The 21,917-nt window shown below is 41.4% G+C and overlaps 2 protein-coding genes across 4 annotated transcripts in view; both read right to left on the bottom strand.

Moving 5' to 3' along the window:
• Positions 1 to 7,596, bottom strand: part of braf (B-Raf proto-oncogene, serine/threonine kinase) — a 29,692-nt gene extending 22,096 nt beyond the window's left edge. The window contains exons 1-3 of one of the 2 annotated variants that reach the window (XM_040173267.2): positions 6,918 to 7,596; positions 1,774 to 1,875; positions 1,323 to 1,610 (exon numbers count right to left, since the gene is read on the bottom strand). In XM_040173267.2, coding sequence (XP_040029201.1) covers positions 1,323 to 1,610; positions 1,774 to 1,875; positions 6,918 to 7,031 — 504 coding nt within the window. In that variant the 5' untranslated portion in view covers positions 7,032 to 7,596. The remainder of the gene's footprint in view (positions 1 to 1,322; positions 1,611 to 1,773; positions 1,876 to 6,917) is intronic. The other variant, XM_040173265.2, reaches the window with a different exon arrangement.
• A 728-nt stretch (positions 7,597 to 8,324) lies between these two features.
• The window catches only part of arhgef39 (Rho guanine nucleotide exchange factor (GEF) 39), a 51,372-nt gene continuing 37,779 nt past the window's right edge, over positions 8,325 to 21,917 (bottom strand). Inside the window, exons 8-12 of one of the 2 annotated variants that reach the window (XM_078101409.1) lie at positions 21,029 to 21,246; positions 16,592 to 16,684; positions 12,222 to 12,335; positions 9,930 to 10,027; positions 8,325 to 9,799 (exon numbers count right to left, since the gene is read on the bottom strand). In XM_078101409.1, coding sequence (XP_077957535.1) covers positions 9,757 to 9,799; positions 9,930 to 10,027; positions 12,222 to 12,335; positions 16,592 to 16,684; positions 21,029 to 21,246 — 566 coding nt within the window. In that variant the 3' untranslated portion in view covers positions 8,325 to 9,756. The remainder of the gene's footprint in view (positions 9,800 to 9,929; positions 10,028 to 12,221; positions 12,336 to 16,591; positions 16,685 to 21,028; positions 21,247 to 21,917) is intronic. The other variant, XM_078101410.1, reaches the window with a different exon arrangement.

Here is a 21,917-nt window from a genome sequence, read left to right as displayed (position 1 = left end):
TAATAGGTTACTACTGTGGAGTTCATTAAAGTAAAAGTCACGCCTATACTCACGCTGATCATCAACCTGCAGAGCAGTTCCCCAACAATTAGGAATATTTTTGAGTAACTAATTATGCTTTGGCTGCAGGGTTTTGGGTCAAAATCATCTACCAATAACATTTACCCCAAAAGTCTTTTGGTCAGGAGGTACTTAAGTGCAGTAATAATTGGGATGGGCTTTGCAGAACTTAAAGTTGCAGTTTGTTTAGTGAAAACACACATACTGCATCAAATCATGTGCCACATAATTTATAAAACAAATCAGGACCATCTTCAGATGAGGGAAGATAGTTAGTACTTGATAAAATTACAGTCGCAGTTGGTTGTTGGCTTCCCGACATATTATAAAAAAAGATCGGAAGAGCACTGTACTGTGAATGAGAGAAACAGGTTTATTTGTATTCCTACATGGTGGTTATGTTCTAAAGGACAAATAAATAACTATCGGATTGATTGTCTGTGGAGACAGATTCTAGTTCCTCCTCATTATTTAATTTATTACATCCAGCATGTAGCATTGAATGTTGTTGTGGGGAGACAAAATTGTTTACGTTTACTATTTTCCAACATGTTTTAGAGATGAAACTACATGGTGTATTTGGCCCTGTAACTACCAGCATCTTTGCAGGTTTTAAATGATTTATTTTCAAAATGCAGAAAACAGGCTGAGGGAACCTTTTTTGCCAGGAAAAATCGTCCCGGCACTAAAATGACCAGGAACATCCTGGTGGTAATGCAGCTAGGGAAAGTAATACCGGAATAACAAAAAAACAGTGTGTTAAATTTTAGGCATCTCCTTCTGAGTTAAGCCGTTAGCCAATATTAGTTTGTGACAGATAGCAGTCTCATATAAATGGCCTACGAACACTTAATGTCAGTATAGAAATAAGCGTATGTTTGAGGTCATTCAAAAAACTGCTTGTACATTTGTAAAATGTATTTTACCACTCGAAAGCACGACGGAGAGGACCGAACAATGTAACAATTAGGACAGCAGACATTAGAAACATTCAGGTGAGAGCATCAAGAGTACTACTTGGTCTGTACCAAATGCTATTTTTGTATATTTAAAGCGTCAACTGTGGTTTTAGAACAAAGCATTGAATGTTGGTCATCATATCAGATGAAAACCATTTAATCAGCTTTCTTTAAATGGACCCAACTTGTCATTAGAGCCCCGACTTGTGTGCAGCAGTGAAAGTTTCAATATGCAGATAAAGATCAGGCTAAAAAAGGAATAAAGTCGACACACACACAAAAAAAAGAGGACTTCAGACATACCACAGTTCTCTGTTTGTTGGGCAGGAAGACCCTAACGATGGGCTTCTGGGGGGAGCGAGGGTTGGCTCGACCAGCGTCTGTAGGGGTCTGCAGGACAGCCAAGGTATTGGGGGCTGAGGGAAAGGCCTGAGCCCCCCCAGCAACCCCACAACCTCCGCTCATGACCTCCAGAAGGGCTGGCATGGGAGAAGGGGAGCAGGAGAAGTCTGTGCCGTTGCCCATGGCCTCTAGCAGCTGTTGCTCCCTCTGCTGCAGGGCGTCCAGTTTACTTGTGTACTCCTCATATGCCTGACACAGATGACACACCTTTGAGCACTGACACGAAGATTGCATTATTGCTTGTAATGTGCTATAGTAACTTGAATTGTTTACTCATGGATGGAAAACTTCATTTCTATCACAAGATTATATTTCTGTGCAAATGAATTATTTCAAATTGAAATGATCTTACCTCTAAATATATGGAAGGAGGGTTGTGCTCTCCTCCAAACTTATCCAGAAGGGCCTCTAAATGTTCTTGTGTCAACTTTATCATCTGTTTTATATTCCATATCTGTGGGAAAGAAAAGCAAACAATATGAACATTTCAGGCCGGCACAGGGGTGTGGTGGTTAGGACTGATGCTTCACAGCAAGAAATTCAGGGTTCAACTCTACCCAGTGGCCTTTCTGTGCGTTGTACATGTTTTCCCACTGTCCAAAGACTTGCTCTGGGAGTTAGGTCAATTGGTGACTGTATGGTCTACGTGTCAGCCCTGCGATTGACTGCCGACCAATCCAGGGTGTACCCCATTTCTCGGCCGATGTTGGCTGGGATTGACTCCCGCCCCACCGCCACCCCAACCTTGTATGAAAGATAAGCAATGCTTTAAGTTGACTGCCTTGACAGAAATCAACAAATCAAGAACATCATCAACCGTTTCCCCTGATGTTCTCACCTAATGTCTAGATATTCTGATATCAGTATTCACTGCTGTACTAGTAGAACTACTTCCATATAACTGCATCCGGAACCCCAAGCCTAATGAGCTGCAAGGGTTGCAACAATAACCCAATGAAAGAAAACCGGTCATTTCCATTATTTATATTTAAAAAAAATAAATAAATAAAAGAAGAAGAGTCCCAAAAGAATCAATTCAATTAAGTGTGCATCTCCCTGGTAATATCTGTTCTGTAAGAAAGTGATACCGGTGTATCCTAGTCTGGGACCGGGTATTTCAAACAGGTGAACAGGAAGAAGGCAACAGAAATAGGTTAGACTAGTTGCAGGCCAATATGATCTACAACAGTGCACACCCGTCAATCTCTGAGACTTTATCTGTCGATTTCCAAAATTAAATAAAAAATAAAATACATTCTCGAACAGGGTCTTTTGTAATGTTTTCTTAAGGACTTCGGAAAACCAACGTCCAAAAATATCTCCGCCTGATTCATGAACGGTTGAAAATCAGCTTGTACACGGCTGAAGCGTTCTCTGCTGTGTTCCCACGAATGAACGTATGTTTGCATGCACCCGGTTTGCATACAGAAGCGCCCAGCCAGCTGCTTGTAAGGGCATGCAACTGAAGAGACCTGTGCCGAACCAACAGACTGAGGCAACAAAAAAGCTACTATTACATTACATGTCATTTAGCTGATGCTTTACAGTGCATTTCAACCATAAAGGATACAAACTCAAAAGAAATAAAGTGTAATTTCATTAAATAAGCCGATTTACAACTGGTTATAGATAAGAGCCATTATTAAGTAAAATTAAAGTGCTACAATTTGTTCGTCTTTTGAGTCAAGGTAGAGTCTGAAGAGGTGTGTCTTTAGTTTGTGGTGGAAGATGTAAAGACTCTGCTGAGCGGAGTGCGTGGGTTGGGATATAGGGTCTGACCATGTCCTGGATGTAGATTGGACCCGATCCATTCACAGCAATGTTTTGATCTGGATGTGGGCAGCCACTGGTAGCCAGTGAAGAGTGGAGTAGTGTGGGAGAATTTCGGAAGGTTAAAGACCAGTCTGCTACATTCTGGATTAGCTGCAGAGGTCGAATGGCAGTGGCAGGGAGACCTGTCAGGGGAGAGTTACAATAGTCGAGGTGGGAGATGGCAACAGCCTGAATCAGTATCTGCGCCTTCTGAGTAAGAAAGGGACGTATTCTCCTGATGGTGTAGAGCGTGTATCTACAGTATCGTATTGTCGCTGTAATGTTGGGAGTCAGGGAGAGTTGGCCATCTGGGACAGTTGGCCGTCACACCGACGTTCCTGGCCGTCAAAGTGTGCGCTAACACAGAGTTGTCAAAGTTAAAAGGTCAGACCCTGTGTTGCAGAATGTTTTTCCTGGAAAGAAGTAGTTCAGTCTTGTCGGGGTTGATTTTCAGATGGTGAGTGGACATCCACCAAGGGATGTCAGTCAGACAGGCTGAGATCCGTGCCGCCACATGAGTGCTGATAGCTGTGCTAGGAGAAGCCATGCGAGCGAATGACCGAGCCGAGGGAATTGGTGTAGAGAGAGAAGAGGAGGTGACCCAGGACGGAACACTGAGGAACTCCAGTAGTAAGAGGATAAGGTTCAGACACAGATCCTCGCCAGGTTACCCGGTAGGTAGGATGTGTAATAGACTGGGTTTTTCCATGTAGAGGGTTATTTGTGTTGTGATTTGTTCTAAGAGTCACATGACTATGTAAGTGTAAGTTGTTGAGTTCCGGAGCGGGAGAGTTGCAAGCTGGCTGATGTATTCTGGCAGTCCTGAATAAATAAGTTCCGTGATACCCGCCATCGTTTTCGGTGCTTATTACAACCTACCGATATATCACAGGATGAGAGAAGGGAGCGAGCAGAGCCTGAGCCACAAAGATCAACTTCCGACTGATTAAAATCACGTCAAAGAAGAAAGCGTGCACCGCTTCCGTGCATAGTAGTATACACACACACATACTACTATTGTTAAGTCACGGAACGTAATTTTAGGACTTCTTCAGGCCAGAAATTTGTTATGAATCATTGAATATGTATCTAAGATCTTGACTGGTCAGCTGCTTGAATGTTAATTTCATTGTTTGACAATAAGAGTACACTTATAGCCTCATTAATAACTATCATAGATATGAAATATTATGAGGTTAACTACTAATGATGTCACCTATATAACTTTGCATCATTGATCACTGTATCATATATATTAAATACTTTGAGAATTGTTAGGGTTAAAAAATCTCACTCATTAATCTCACATTTAGAAATTCATTAAATCGATGAATCGAAATTAAAATCTTTCTTCTAAAGACTAAATCTTAATAAGAAAATTAACGAGTAATTACTTTCAAAGGTGTGTATTTTAAACACTGTTCTTTAAACCCTAACCCCTTTTTAAAACACACAACCACACACATCATCTCCAAGGCAGACAGGCCAGATTTGGCCCACAGGCCGCGAGTTTGACATATGTGGTCTACATAGTCCAACGACTAAATGCAAACCTGTGTATTATTATACGTACACACATACAATAAAAATAATACGTATTTTGAAATGGTTTGATGTGCAGCCCCTTCAGGAACTGGTTAATTTGAAAGCAAAGTACTATTGAAATATTTGTAAAATTGTCATTGTTTGGAGGCAGCAGTCCCAAGTCCTCTGAGATAATATGGTGTGATAGTCACATAGGAATCCCCTGCCCTTAAAGTTAATGCAACCCTTTCTGCTGTACGCAAATATTCCTCAACTTTAAACTTCTCTGTAGAGCTTGGGCACACATATGTTTAAAAAAAAAAACAACCTTTCAAGATAATCGTATACCTGGGTTCCAGTGTAGTGAGCCTGTATCCAAGCCTTAGTTTTCCACAAGTTTGTATGGGCGCAGGTCTTTGCACATGAAGCAGGTGATGGATTGTGTTATTTTCTCAGAATTGAAAGGTAGCTTTGTCAAGCGAAGCGTGAACCTGGACCTCACCAAAAAACAACCCATCACCCTCTAGTGGATTGAAAAAGCAATTGCTGTTATCCTTGTACCAAAAATAATAAAGATTGATACTTAGTATCTGTGTATTGATACAATATGGCCACGCAAAATATCAGCATACTATGCAGTATCGATTGCCCCCCTCCTACCTCTACTAGCTATCCATCTCCAAAGGCCTTCTATCGTATCTTTAGATGGTGACGGCTGAATTCTCCAGCTTTGGGCTTCACAGCAGCTCTTCAGAAACTTATAGGATAAAAAAATAAATAAAAATTGTTTGCACTCCGGTCTTATTTTCATACAGGCTACTTAGAAATCAAAAAATAAACTTATGCTGGGAACTCCACAATTTGACACGCACGAGTGTACTCATCATTAAGAGTATTCAGCTCGTGGAAAAAAGGGACCTCTGGGGCTCTGGGGGAGCTTTGTAAAGTGTCAGAAAGTAACCCTGAGGATGTCATATTGATGTAATCAGGGTTAGCTCAGTTTGTAACATAGAGGTGGCAAAAGAAAGTCCGTGTTAAAAACAGGGCCTGTGGATTTAAGAAAGTGGATATGTCCATTTGTCCATGTAAAAAGTACTGTTGCTTGTCTAATGTAGAAAGGTTCTGGGAGCCTAGGACTACAAGTCAAGATCACCCATGCACTCAACTGTCAAGCTGCCATGTGAAAAAGAAAACCTGCTAAACTGCTGAGGTGATGAAACTTTTTGCACCTAGCATGGTCAAAGTGACCAGTCCCAGAACAAGAAAACGTTACTGTTTAGAACAGACGTGTCAACCTCCCTTTAAATGTAGGGGTAGGACATCTAGACATTGTATTGAAGAATATTTGAACAGTCACTACAAGTATGATGCTAATGCAATGGAGCCTGCTGTAATTGGTCCAGCAATGAGGCATCTGACCTGCAGACTGAACACAGACTGCCAGGGTAAGAATACAAGCTATACATGGTCGCTCTGTATTAAATGATGAGGTCATAGCCTGATCGGTTATGCTTGTGCAAACCTGGGGGCAGTGATTTTAAAGCTTAAAATACAAAAAATACTATGTGTAGCTAAATTACACCTAAAGAAAACACAAGCACGACTTCTGTTAGCCTCCACCATCATCATCGTCCTCCATCATCTTCTTCTTAGAGGTAAGGGAAGTAGAATGGCCCAAATAAAACTGTGTGCGCATTAAAGTACATCAGAGATCAGTGTAGCGTCTTTACAGCGTTAACGGGGGAGTGTGTGTGCGTGTAAGTGTGAGTGTGCGCACGCGTGTGTGTGTGTGTGTGTGTGTGTGTGTGTGTGTGTGTGTGTGTGTGTGTGTGTGTGCGTGCTCCTGTTGGCGCACCAAGCTACCGCTGCAGTGAGCCTGGAAGACGAAGCCAAGAGCGAATGGAGTAAAATCAGAAGGCCCCAAATAAACCGGCTCCTCGGAATAAAGGCTTCCCCGGCTGCTCGCACTCATCCGCCGCATTGTTCTGGTCAGTGGGAACCGCGTGTAACGGGTTCAATCGTTTACGTTTAGTGCGTCGTCCTGGTCCCCCGCACTACATCCCCCTCGACCCACGGTACAGCCGGTGCTTCCTGGACATTGGCATCTCCGCTCGTAGCCCGTGTCCCCCTGCCCGGCGCAGAACCCGCCACCCCGCTTACCTCCTCATCCTGCGGACCCAACTCCTCCAGGCCCTGCTCCCGGCCCGGCTCCCGCTCCGCGGTGTCTCCGTTAAAGACGGGCGGTTGGGTCTCGGCGCTGCTCAACGCCGCCATTTTAAACTGCGAGGAATGAGTGGAAAATAATGGGAACGGGAAACGCAGGCTGTTACTGACGACAGGAGGGGGAGACAGAGACGCAGGATGGGGGCTCCCAACCCTCAGGACTGGATGGGTGGCACAGAAGCACTATTTATCATTGACACAAACCGATTTTATTTCGATTATTATTCTATATTATATTATTTATCCTGATGGTCAATAAATGTATTTTTTTTATTCTGTTCTCTGTGATTTTTATATTGTTTTTATCATTGTTGTCATTTTCATTATGCCATGGTTAGGTATTAAGAGTATAGGTGTCGCGGTTTGCTTCACGTCCTGTTTTATTTTGTAGTTTTCTGCCTCTTGTCTCCCTGGGTAACTTCACTTCCTGCCTTGTCATCCCCTGTGATTGTCTGTCTGTCATGATTGTTTCCACCCGTGTCCAATCACCTGCACCTCCCTAGTGTATTTAAGCAGTGTGTGTCACTTGTCGCGTCATTGTTGAATGTCCAGAAGTCCATGTCAGTGTTCCTGGTTCCTGTCTGTGTTTTTGCCCGTTGGACTTTTTGCTTTTGGGATTTGACTATTAAAGTCTTTTTGTTTCGAAACTCTGCGTTTGAGTCCTGCCTTTCCCCGCAATAGGGGATAGCGGGGTAATGTGAGACATTTTTTACATTTGCTCCCCTCTAGGCAAGCTAAAATTATATCAGTACAATTTACACATTTCCCATTATTTCAGGATGTTTCCTAGCAAAGTTACCCCAGCTTAGGGGTGAACTAGAACTGATCCACTAATAGTTAAAACCCCGACCGCTAGATAGACAACCACACATTGCAAAACTAATATCGGACTGGTAACAGAATCATGGGGATTGGTTAATTAAGCACATTTATTTAAACACTTGAAAGTAACTCCGAACAAAATCATATATAACATTTCATAATGTTTTGTCAACATTCAAATGACAGAACCAGTTAGATTAGAACACAGTCATGGGACCATAATCAAAACTAGCTAGAACAGTCTGGGACTCAGAACACAGGACTAGACCCACCTGGATTTGAACATCAGCCTCATACTCTATAAGAAGGCCTACTCAAGATTCCAGGCCTAAAGGTTACAAGGGAAAGATGAAGAGTTGCTCTTTCTGTGTGGTTCCTCCAGGCCTATTAGGTTGAAGCAGCTTCTTGTGTGTGTGTGTGTACACACACACACACACACACACACACACACACACACACACACACACACACACACACACACACGTCTGACAGTGTGCACTTTTCAAGCTGACAAGCACACAATTACTTGTTTTAGACTTTTATTCTGGAAATATAAATCATATCCTTCTAAATTCATGATTTGTACACTGTGTTAAAGCTTTACATAGCAAAAAGGTGTCACACATTAAAAGTGATCCGTAAAATGCAGTGTTAATGAAACACAAAAGAGTATATAATATATTTGATTTGGTAATAAAAGATAAAACGATAATGGATAATGTAATAAAAACATTGCATCAGTTAAACAGGGTTTCTTGCCCGCATGCAGATACTTGACAGAGATCATTTCTAGAATAGCATGCAGCTGATTAAATGCACTCATTCCACCAATTATGATCATAATAATTTATCCGTGAATGTAAAAGCTATCAAATAAAAACAATGAAATCAAACATTACAAGAATAGTACATCTGAAGAAATGATCACGTAGGTGTGAGGCCGTAAAGCCAAGGAGGGGGGCAGAGACAGGACATTCATGTGAGTGGGTCCCTGCAGCAACAGCAAATATGGGGTAATATGGAGTGTACACTGAGCAGATATCTAGCTGAGCAATGCAATCTGTGATTCGCTCACTTTAATAGATAGTGTGCTAATTACTACATTTGCTCAAAGCAAGCTGAGGAAAGCATTCTCTTGTTCTATCTGTTGAAATTCTCATTGCCTCACAATAGAAATCAATAAATAATATTATCAGGCTTCAGTATAAGGCCTGAAGGAACGCGTTGTGCCACATTTTAAATTTAGCAAACTAATGCTAGTGACCAGCCATGTAATGGTGGAAGAATACATTCCCACTTGTAATCATAGAATGCTATATTTCCCAATATTGAATAAGACATGATATATGATAATAATTAATGTAATAATGTATTGTAGCTCTTTTTATTTCAAAATGACATTTTTCAAATGTTTATTTGTGTCACTTTTTGGCCCAAATCTGACGAGTAATTGGTGTAAACCAACCGTCTATGAAAATGAACATGGAATACAAGTGTCAAATACATATTTCTATTGATAAACTAAATCTTAACTAAATGCATAAAAACTGTTATGACAAATAATCTTTTGGTAAATATTGTATGACATGAATGCAACATGACTGCTATGGTTGCTTTTAAAAATGGTGACGGAAACCTCACACACATCTCTTACCCCTTCTATCAGGGAAGACATGATTGAACAGAATCGGGATGCTGGTGGACTGCTGCTGTGGGTTTTACATTTGTGTAGACAAGCAGAAGTACACTGCTTTCAGTAAACTTTCATCACATATTTGGTATTTAAAGCGACAGATTGAGAGTGTTTCATGTCCAGGATGAGCAGAAGCTGCAGTTAGTGATAATCCAAACCCTCAAACTAAAAAAGCGTTAACAGCGCAGGCATGTGCGTCATGTTTGGCCAAACTGAGTGAATAGGTCAGACAGATTGTCCATTCCCCCAGACTGAAGTCATTTAGAGGATCACACAGCTGGACAAGGAGGCCTCTGCAGCACTGCTGAATACACACACACACACACACACACGAACAAGAAAACAAACTGTGTTACTGTAAAGGTCAAAGCACCTTAGCACGGAGGAGGACTTCAAGCTTGCCGAAACCGCTAGAAGAACAGAAATTATCCCACCTGTGCTCTGGAGCGTTAGTCGGCTTCATCCTCTTGGCGACGCTGCCCTCAAGCTCAACTGGAGGCTCCTGAGCATGTTCATTGGTCTCAGAGCTCCCCTTAAGAGGAGTACAAGAAGTTTTCACTCAACCAGTACATGGATGATTACTATTGAGTTAGAAGGCCTCTGAAAGTAATTTATCAGCATTCGTTTCATTTCAGTTCAGTATGAGCCTCCAACGTTGTAGTCATCTGGTGTACGACATTCAGCCATGCTAACCACGCTAGCCATGAGACTGCATGTGCAACAAAAGCAACAGGTATTATATTAATGTAATCTGCAATGTTTCCCCTATTGTTATAGTGGTTCTGATTGTATTTTTATATCTTGCACCAAATCAACAGTTCTTTAAGGTTTTCTTTTCTTAAGTTCTATGCAATAGTCTGTTATTAAATATTGTCTATTATTAAATAAACAATTTATATCAGCTGTATGTTGGTTTTAGGATCTTTCGTCATTGGAGATGACTCATGAATCCAAAGAGTGGTCTGTCTGTTAACTAGGGATGGGTATCGGGTTTGTTTTTTTTGATACCGGTGCTAAACCGGTACTTTTCAAACGATACCGGTGCCTAAACCGATAATAAAAACAATAATTGAAACAAAAAAGAAAGGGCTTTTTTTTATGCCAAGGCATTTTTTTTTTCTTCAAATTGAACAATATATTAACAGTTTAAACAATACCGTAAATATAAATGAAAACAGTTGGCTTTAAACTACAGCGTTGAATTTTTTAACTTAAACTATTAAACTATGAACAATATATTAACAGTTTACAGTACACTTAATGTTTCCCCTCTGTAAGAGCTTGAAGTTTATCTATCTATATCTACAGTATATAGTTCATTGGAATTTAAAATTTAGATTTATGGTCTGTGCAGGAACTAAAGATATGTAACATTTATATTGAAAAGCATTTATGTTGGATTTGTCTTGATTTATTGATATCATGATTGCAGCAGGTGCAACACAGAAGAGCTGCATGAGGGACGAGAGCATATTGTTTATCTACCGTGTGATAGAATTAATTATTTCCATATTCAGTTAAAAGATCCAAACGATCTTCCGTCATTCGCGTAAGGAAATGGAGTCACGTCTCTGCATTTCAATGTGGCTTAATGACGAACAACACCGAAGGAACAACGCTACATCCTCTGTTTATTACTTAGGTGGGGAACCTCCGACGGGAGGGGGGGTGGTCGTTGCGGACGTGCGCTCTGTGCGGCGAAAACACTTCCAGACTTTAATAACTGAGGGAAACTGATTTACATAAATATAAATATAAATAGAAGGTAGATGGCTAGCTAGCTACTGTTGCTACACAAGCGGTAAGCTATCGTTAGCTGCTGTGAGGACGGAGTCATCAGACTGTCTAAATAAAGTTTTTCAAACGGCTCAGGCACCGAAAGCAAGCACCGAAATCTGTGTTGCTTTTCGGTACGGTCGGTACCGGTTCTCGGTACCCAAACCTACTGTTAACCTAGAAGGCCTACAAAAGCTCTGGTTCACTGCACCTCAGCCACTAGCATACATGCAGGAGGCGGTTTTCTTACTTTTCTTTCTAATATATTGGTTGCTTTGATAAATCGACTAATCTCTAAAATTGTCCAAAGATGAATCTGTATCAAATTTGTAATACTAACAGCCGTACAAACATTATTTTAACTTAATGCAACGCATAGCTACTTAACTGCCACGGTTAGGTTTGGTTTAAATAACTTTTGTACTTTGTGCACTGTATAATCTCCAAAAATAGAAGAATCAAGCAGAGGCATTGTATGACCACATACTCAACATGAAATGACTCGGATAAGAAAATATATAACATCCCAAATCTCTCTAATCTAATGGTCACTGGTCGATCAATCAATCAGAGGATCCCTGGCTCCTCTGTCCTTGGGCAAGACACAAGCCAAATTGCTCGCTGTTGTGTATGAAGGATTCGTGGGCACCTTTTATGGTAGCATGTGACTGTGACAAAGAGCAACATCATCCTTCATTCTGAGACGTGCTTGCATTAACGCTCACTCTTTTTAGCTCTGATTTGATCTCCTGAGAATAATAGCTAAAACAAAAGCAAAGTAGTTCATATCTAACTTTTTGAGATATCCCATAAAGGTTGTGGAAACTAAGGAACAGCTGGAAAAGTTCTCTGCTCCATTTGTTGTCCTACTCTATGTACGTGAGTGAGGGGACTCAGGAAGTTAGGACTTGAGTGTCTGCATGTTTGAGGTGTCTGTGTGTGTGTCTCACCATGTTTCTCTTCCTGCTGCTGCTTGGCGTGTTGTGGCACACGACGGCTGAGCGGAGGGGTCTTCGGCACAACTCAACCTCCCTCTGATGGACCAGCGTCTGCTTACCCTGCAGCTTCCTGTAGAAGACACACCGGGTCAACATTCAGAGTATTCACAGAGACATACACACAGCTCAAACAGCATGTCTTTTACAGCAGGAATCTCAGAGAAAACACTTTTGGGAGTTGACCAAATGTCAGGTGTTCTACTAATACTACATCATAGGCCATCCTCACCACAATACCACTCGGTAAGTGAGAGAAGTCCCTCATTGCCACAAAGCAGCGTCCGGCTCCAAAAACGATCATTCTAGGTAAGGGGGTGGGGGCGGCACTTTTGCCTATCTCATTAAACTGAGCACTGGGAGGCCTCCCTTATTATAGGAGAAGACCTGTCCCAACGGTCCACACCAAGCAGGTCACGCTACTTTTGGAGTTTAGAGTTCAGGTCACACTGTTCCCCACCGTGGCCCCTTGTTTATGTAACTTTGTAGGGCAAAGTCTCAGTGTTTGCTTTGTCCGCTGTGGGCTGCTCTTCACAGAGTGTAACATCGTGGACACTTTATGCAAACATGGAAGTCTCATTACAAGCTGGTTTTAGGGGATTTTGCATAAGTGACCTTATTATAATACCCTCCATGTGTGCTTATACATCCCCAAAAATCCTACACACTGGTCCTTAAAAAAGCAATACATAATGCAGAGAGAAGTGTGTCCCCCTACAGACCTCCTCAACTCTTTGAGTTGAATCTCCCCATCATTTCCTCCAACTATAATGACAATTTAGTTAACGTGTGAAAAACATCAAGGCGCAGTAACCCGGTCCAGTTGCCATAAAATGTTTTTGATTCTCGCCTTGACTGATGTTTTGTGTGCGGGAATCAAACATTCTTAAAATAAAAATAAGATACTGCCATCTTGTGGTTAACAGCCAATACTCTATTTGGATAAAATAAAATAAGTTGAGATTGCGGTTGACTGGGGGTTACAAGGTTTAAATGTTTTGTTCTTTGTTTTTACAGAATCATGGAGTAATCAGCTCAATAACAGAGAGCCGACTGTGAAATGAGTCAGATTCATGTTTTGGTTTAAAAAGTTTAAAAAGATCTAATAAAAAACACTTTGAATCTGTAGACTACTGCCTAATAGTCTTATTACTGCTATTTGATGACAATTGCATATACAGGAAGCCAAATAAGTATATTTATTATTTTTAACAAAGGTAAAATGTTATTTCACAGTTTTCAAAAATGCCTCATAATTCCTATGAAACGCCCGTTTTCAGTCAGTGGGGGGAAAATTGCCCCCTTAAATAATATGTAAATTTCCTACTCTGGTTGGTGGTCCAAAATAGATTGCAGAAAACAAAAACACCAACCAACAACTCTTAAATCTGACAAATCTTCATTTATGACCAGAGGACATATAGACATGATTTAAGATTTTTCTACAAGTAACTCATCAGAATGAATATTATCACCAATACGTAATAAACTACATATGTACTATGGAAATGACCAGAGCTTCACACTACATATATAATACATGCATCTGACCTGAGAAGGTGGAGAGTCAGAGAGCAGGGGCCTCATTTATAAACGTTGCGTACGCACAAAAGAAGGTGTACGCCACTCTCTATGCAATAATTGGTATTGTAACGTTCCGTGTCAATAAAGAGCCAGTTTCTTATCACTCGGGTTTATTGTTGCCTGTTTTCGGCCACAGCCACGCCATTCCACAACACCCGGTCATTTTCTAGTCAACTCAACTTCCCCTTCCTGTGCTCCCCGAATTACACACATTACCCCGGAAGGGGCGGTACCCCAACCCTGGCCTACGTAACAGTAACATTAATCAGAACCATATACATTTATGAACTTAAGACACGCTACAGTATTTATAAAAAGCAAACCGTTCTTGCATTTGCCGACGGTTCTCATTTCACCCGTTTTTGTGCGTACGCATGGGTCCGAGCTTGCGTGAAGGACCGCACATTTTTCCGTCAAGTTTGCTTTTTATAAATACCAATTATTGTGTAGAGAGCGGTGTACGCCTTCTTTTGTGCCAACGCAACGTTTATAAATGAGGCCCCAGGTGTCCTCACACACATGGCGGTTCCTCATCCCCACCGCAGAGCAGTCGAGCAGTTTAATGATCACTTCCCCTTTCCGTTGCCAGTAGATCATTGCATAGTGCATGTGTGTTCATATGTATGTCCTATCTTTATTTAGCTCTGTAATCAAGCCTGACTGACTATTCAAACCCAAATTATAATTTACACAGACGCTTTCTGACACCCAGTCTCCTCTCTGACAAAAATGGACCAATTAGCCGAGGTTGGACCCTGGCGGGCCAGGCGGGCATACTAAGGTCCGGATGATCAATGACGACGCACAGTCTGACGTACAAAGGTTTCACTAATACATTCTTTACCCGCTGAGATTTAAGAGGATCAAACCCCTTCACACACTCAGCCCACGATCGATTCTTTATAAGAATGACACATACAGACACTGACTGATGTCAATAAGATGAATTGATGTATGAAATGCAATCCCCATGTATTTACTTTTGGTGGATGCATTTTCTGTGTCAGATGTTAGTTTGAGAGGGTACCTTTTTAGGTTTTTCTTTTTAGCCAATATGCGTCGCATTGTTGAAGAATACAAATTGAATGTATTCCGTGCCCTTGGAATCATAATTCATTCAGAAACATCCACAGAGCCGGGTTTTTTTTTACCATTAAATGGACTTTTAATGTACTTGTAAAGTTGTCCTCTGACTCCTATCCACACACAAGCTGTACGAGGATACCACCATATCACTTTTATACCCCCGGGCCAGGGGGTTCCCAGGACAGACTATGTTGTATGTACCGTACTGTTTGTGGTACACTTTTAAAGTCCAGTTTAGACATTTTCTAAAAGGTAAAACTAAAAGATGACAAACTATTTCTGGGTCAACGATGCCAATTAAAATGGGGCAAAATGGTGCAATCATCAGTACAATTTGACAATGCACATCCTTCAATACGGAACAAACGTTAGAGTACAGAATATGAACACACATGCATTATGCAATGATCTACTAGCATCAGAAAGGGGAAGTGATCAGGAAACTGCTTGACTGCTCTCAGGTGGCGCTGCTTAATGAAGCCCTGTGTGTGTGTGTGATGTTGGGCTAGGTGGTATACCGGTTCAAAGATTTCCTTACGATATGAATTTCTCACGTACCCTTCATACTGGTGTTACGCCGTAACAACTGACATTGCTCTTCGGCAGGCGGCACAATTTATTTGTACACGTCATCCCGAAACGTACAGCTGTCGGAGCTACTTCTTTTGAGATTGAGTTATGGTACTTTATAACAACAATAAATCACACAACAAACACTCTTTAACAGCGTAAAACACGAAGTAACGTGTTGCCAAATGAACACACGGAAAAGAGCGATACAGGAGGAACAATGAGAGACTAGAGATGCATCAACACAACTTGTGCCCAAGAGAAGAGTTGGGTCTGTTTGGGGAGGTTTTAGTTTTGGAAAATCTGACAAGTTAGATCAGAAAACGAGCTAACATGCGCTAACGAGCTAACACGCCAACTCGCCGGCCAGTTGCGAGCGAGCAGGCCAGCGAATGGCGAACAGCTGGTCTTTTTCAGGGTCAATGAATCCAGGGCTCTCAAGTGTCACGCATTGAGCGTGACAGTCACTCATTTCGGTCTCTAGTCACACACTCCCGCCACACATCCAACCCCACCCGTCGCGACCGTATCGTCCGCAAACACCTCCCCCCACGTCGGCCAGCGTCCACCCCCGACAAAATGTCACTCCAAGGTTTCTTGAAAAGTTGAGAGCCCTGTGAATCAATGTGTTTACTTGAAAAAACAATACCGTCATATTTCCCGGGATACCATCAGAATCTTTCTAAATACCGTGAGCCCAGCCCTGGTGTGATGACACCTAATCGCAGTCATTTTTACTAAATCAGAGTGGATTACCCTTCTCATTCTTTGTATAAAAGCACTGATGTACTATTACCAATGACCAATAAGTCTATTACTAATGGCTCTAAACTTACTACTATCATACTTACTAAACTTACTAGCATACTAGCAAGGACTTCTTGTAGATACCCAGAGTGAGTGTATATAATACTATGTGAGTTACAGACCTTGGGAGTGAGTAAGTGAGTCAGGTTGGCTGCGGGACGGGTTGAGGTTAGGCAATGAGTTTTGATGTTCAAGGTGAGGGCAGGGGGCGAGTGAAAGCATTATGTCATTATAAGCATACATGTACAAACGCGTGTGTGTTGGCGTGTAGCAGGTACGTGCCCAATAGCTGCGCTCAGGCTTTGGAACCAGTCGTTGAGATCCTCCTGGTTGCAGGACATCAGCAGGAGTTTGGCTTTGGGGAAGGTTAACTGGAGGAAGAGGAGAGATGGCATGATAAGGTTGCATGATAGAACTTTTGAAGTAACCATAATCAGGGCTGGACAATAAGGCCAAAATTGTCTATCCCGGTAAAGGTCTTTATATGTCCATTACGATACACATCTTCATACAGCATGCAGTATATTTATCTATTGAAACACCAGAGAAGATTAACATACATAAAGCCCGCCTTTATATTTGCATGTGTGAATTATGTTCTCATTTTATTAAGAACTTCAGAGCAAAATTACATTAACATGTAATTGTTACACAATATCTCAATATGATTTAATCACATCTTCCATTAGTTAAATCATCATGTTAAATTATTGAACAATCCTACCCATAATTCTATTTTCCATGAGCATCTACTACCTAAAAGTTAGGGGCGTAACGATTCATCCACTGAATCGATTAATCGATTTATATTCCTGCGATCCAACTGAATCGATCTGTGCTCCGCAAATCGGCATTCCGGACGACATATATCGATTACAAATCGATTGAAATGGTACATAATCGATTGTATCGATACTTGGAAACTGCACATTGGATTGAAGTACAAAAACTGTATGGATGTGTGTTTGTTTTTTAGCACTTTAGACACGTTAAACGTTACTCGTTTCAGTCTGCCTGTCTGACGTCATCAGTACGCAGCGGCAGCCGCGCGAAACTCTGAACAACAACAAAACACAGCGTGGAGGAGACGACTGCGAGCAAGATATTTACAAACTAACTTATCGATCCAGCGTGTGGAAACATTTTGGCTTTTGACGGAGGTGTTCTAAATAAGTCGGTCGCTGTTTGTAGAATATGTAGAAGCCAAATAAAAAACCACGGAAACACGCCGAATCTTTCCGGCCATCTACTAAGGCGCCGTGGGATTAAACAACGCTGACAGTCAGGCACCTCTAGCAGCGTTACCACTGCAGCAGCAGCAGCAGCAGCAGGTAACTCCAGCTCTGCAGACACCTCAGGCCTTGCCAGCACGAAACTCAACATCACAGTAACAATTGGCAAGTTTATCTGTAAAGACATGCGACCCTACAATGTGGTTGAAAATCCGGGGTTCTGTAAATTGATCCAAACATTGTATAATTATTGTGTAATGTTTACATTGAAAATGGCACTTGATTCAAATAAAAGGTTAATACATTTGCCATTAATTTTGATTTGCTTGTTTATAATATACATAATTAATTTAAACCTTATTTCCTTACAAGAAACAACAGGGATCTCGGAAACTTTGCCTGCACTGTCCAGTAAAGTTACTGAATCGATTTCAAGTCACTGAATCGAATCGAATCGTTCTAAATTAACCCAGATCTTCCATGAATCAAATTGGCAACCATGAATCGCGATTCGAATCGAATCGTTGTTAAAATGAATCGTTAGACCCCTACTAAAAGTACACACACAGACCAATATAGTATACGAGAATGAAACGGTAACATTTCTGAATGTCTAATTGGACCTTTACAGATTTTTCTAGGACATTCTTCAGCAGCTGCAACCAGATGTAGCTATGCTAGAGGCATGAGAACAATACAAACCGATTCCTCAGCATCTGTATGTATCTTAGTATGTAGCCATGATACTGCAGTTACATTGTAAAAACAGTAGAGGGCAGGCCAAAGCAAGCAAAAATCTCATCATACAGCAGAACCCCCTGGGGATCCTCAAAGGCCTCCAACACACTCAAAACACTGAAAGAAACAAGGGAGATGTCACATTAACAGGAACAACTGACCTGTTCTCAGGACTCCTTCACAGAGTGACAGGGTCAGAGTGTGGGACAGAGTGACTTCCTTTGAGTGAGCAGTAATCAATAAGGCACTCATTTGCGTGGCTCGAGCCAGCTTCAGAATGTTCTAGTCTAACATACCAAAAGGATTTGTTCAATCCCAGACAAAAGGGGCTTTTACGGCGACATAATTACACAGCGGGAGCCATTACATGGGATAGAAATGAGGCCTGCAGAATATTAAATGACCCCTCACATTTACCTGCAATCTCTACAAAGGAAGCAAGCTTGTTGACAGGTGACATATTGATTATTCCCATGCGTATTTGGACAGAACTTACTAAAGAAAAAGATGACGTACCATCATCAAGTAATATCTAATTTCATAGTTCAGCGACTGGGGCCGAACTGAGTGGCGTACAATATAAGGCCCTCGCCACTTGGGGGACGGCGGTTGATGTAAGCACAAATAGAATCCACTTCTATTCCGATGCAGTAATTATGGATTTGCCATTGTCCAATCTGACCCTCTTAAGTAAAAATGACTTTTTATAATAAGAGACGGAGGAGCACGGAGCCTCATCGGCACACAGAATTTAGCTTGATTATTTATACATCAAAGGGAATGTGTCAAGGATGTGAGAAAATATTCAAGCAGCAAGGAGGATATTAGGGGGAGGAAGCATGTAGATGGAGAGGGGGAGGGAGAGGGACGAGAGAATAAGGAAGGTCGGCAGATGGAGGGACAGGAGACAAAGGATGAGGAGGAAAAAAATGTAAGTTATGTCAAATAAAAGCTAGCCGTCGACAAACATGTGTGACCAAGAAAAAGGTATCGTCCCCCCCTTTTAACAAAAAGGTATCGTCCCCCCCTTTTAACAAAAAGGTATCGTCCCCCCCTTTTAACAAAAAGGTATCGTCCCCCCCTTCAGACTTTGCATATAGATTGCCATGGCATTTACAGCTGTCAAATTAAATTTGCCTTTAATTCTTCATGGCCCTGGACGAGGAGGGCCCCGGAGTGCTGACAGCCCTTTTCCTTGAGCTCAGGAAGGGGCCCGGGATCAATAATGTGTCCTTATGAGAAATTATGTGTAACGCTATCGAGTATGCATTTGAGCCTCGGCGGGATAAGAGGCTAATGAAATGCCATTTCTTCCATTAGATAACGCGAGGCGGCTCAGCGACAGGCCCTGAGGAAGATGTATTTACTGGAGGGCCGGAAGAGACTGATATGCAGTCTAATCTGATCCAGCTACTTAAAGATTCTGGTACAGGCAGCGCGCATGCACGCACGTACAGAGAATAATCACCTAATCATTAGTCCCTTGAAGAACCTTTAATTCTCGCAAGCAACGGCAGCGGCTCATGACAACGAGTCCCACATCTTTTGTTTATTTCTCTGGACTAATGAATGGTCCAGAATCCTATTGTCTCATCACAGGTCTTAATTCAACCAAATTATAACACTTTTGAGGCTAACGAACATGTGTATGCACTACTAAAAGTTTACGTATCAATTACTCATTTGATATAAATCAGAAAAAGTCTTCAATCAAATACACATTGAATGCAAATCCTAGTTTTTTTTTAGAAAAAGGGGTTGTTATTAATTTTAATTAAAATACTGCCGAGTAGTGCAAAATGTTTGAAATGATTCTACCTTTCACCAACAGCTAAAAACATAAAACTTGTTACCGCTGGTACTGGTTACAGCTTCTTAAATGTGCTGCATTCCTCTTTTGGAGGTTGTACATAACAATAAGAAAATCATTGAGAAAACATGAATTCTAATGTTTCACTTGTGTCAGTAGCGTAAACTGTTGGTGCTGTGAAACGTCACGGCGAGGGGGACAGGACTCCTCACACCTCTGTGCAGAACAACAACAGCTCCTTCTGCCTACATTAATATTGATACCATGCAGCATTGTATTAAACACTTCCGTTCCTCACTCAATGCCGCAACTCATTCCTTTGAATGTTTCATGACGGCAGCTACTTAATTTGGACACAATTTGTCAGTCGGCATCTGTGCCGAGACCTGGTTAGACGGATCAGACCGAGAGGAGAGACGAGTTCAACTTCTGGAATACTTGGACAAGGGTTTGAAGTGATTAAAGAGAAATCATAGCCAAAATACATTTTAATCCAAAAACCTCTTCAAGGAAGATTATACAACAGCAAGTAAGACAAATCAGAGCAACATTTATTGGAAGTGAAAATTAAATAATGCTAAGGACTCACTTGTGTGTGTAGTCAAATCAATCAACGATCAGATGCCTCCCAACCTGTTACCAAACCAACACTCAGCGTATGTTCAACTTTCCCCAATGTTTTTAACACTTTTTAAACACTTTTTTTTACTTTTTGGTGTTTAAACCACTTCAAGACACCATGTGAAAAATGTATTATGTATGGCTCAGATTTTCAGTACCCAACCCTACCAAACAAGGCTCTCTTAAATGTAAACCTATCCTACCCTCACTTGGAAAATATATTAAAGAAAATGCTTAAAAATATTCTTCCCACCTCATCTAAAATCTCTGACCCCTTAACTTAGTTACATGACCACCACCGGCCTGACACTCACACTGAGCAGACCTCCCTGGCTCCTGGTGTGGCCAAACACCTTCTCCACGCTGCAGCCCTGCAGGGGGTAGGCGTGCTGGCCTGCAAACTTGTCTCTGCTGGTGAGCTGCAACTTGGCCTGCAGCAGCATGTCGGAGAACAGGAAGAACATCCTGGGCGTCGTGTCCGCCCCTTTAGGAGGAACCACCGTAAGCCAGCCCTCGCGGATGTACCATCTCCCTGTGAGAGGAGGGAAGAACACATGGAAACAGAGACAATCGTTATCCAATACAGCTGGGACAGATCTCACCTGTAATAGTAGCAAAAAACTTTTCTCACAATTTGGTGAGGTTTGGGCAATACAATGTAGACGAAGCTTTATCCACAAAAAAAGTGACAAAGCTATTAGAGGCAACAACTTGATTATGTATATATACAGTATATTTTTATTTTTCCCATTAATGGGACTTAACAGTCCATAGACTTATATATTCTTACATATGAATAGCATCACACAAGGCCTATGTACTGTATAGTATAAAAGCGAAATATAGAATTAAAACCAGTTGCAAACTGTCAAGTAATTGCACAGAAAAATGAATAAAAGTAAAAGGTAAATAGTAAATGAATACAAAAGTGATCAGACGTCTCTTGATAAGGTTATCATGAACATACAAGCTATCAATCTCCTTCCTATAGCCAGCTACTCGGCTGATGAATAAACTTGCTAAACACTGACTATGCACTAGCCTGGACAGCACGCTAGCGTCATTAGCATTGATCGCTACCTTGATATTATAACTATCACCACGTATATACAATAGTCTATGTAGCGAGAACCAGAAATAAATTACACATCAAGCTAGTTGACATCGGTCACACTCATAATTATTTACTTTGACTAGCCATCC

Source organism: Gasterosteus aculeatus, chromosome 4, assembly GCF_964276395.1.
Source record: "Gasterosteus aculeatus chromosome 4, fGasAcu3.hap1.1, whole genome shotgun sequence".
Taxonomy (NCBI): domain Eukaryota; kingdom Metazoa; phylum Chordata; class Actinopteri; order Perciformes; family Gasterosteidae; genus Gasterosteus; species Gasterosteus aculeatus.
The sequence above is the reverse complement of the archived record's forward strand: the minus strand, read 5'-3'. Positions and strand labels throughout refer to the sequence as shown.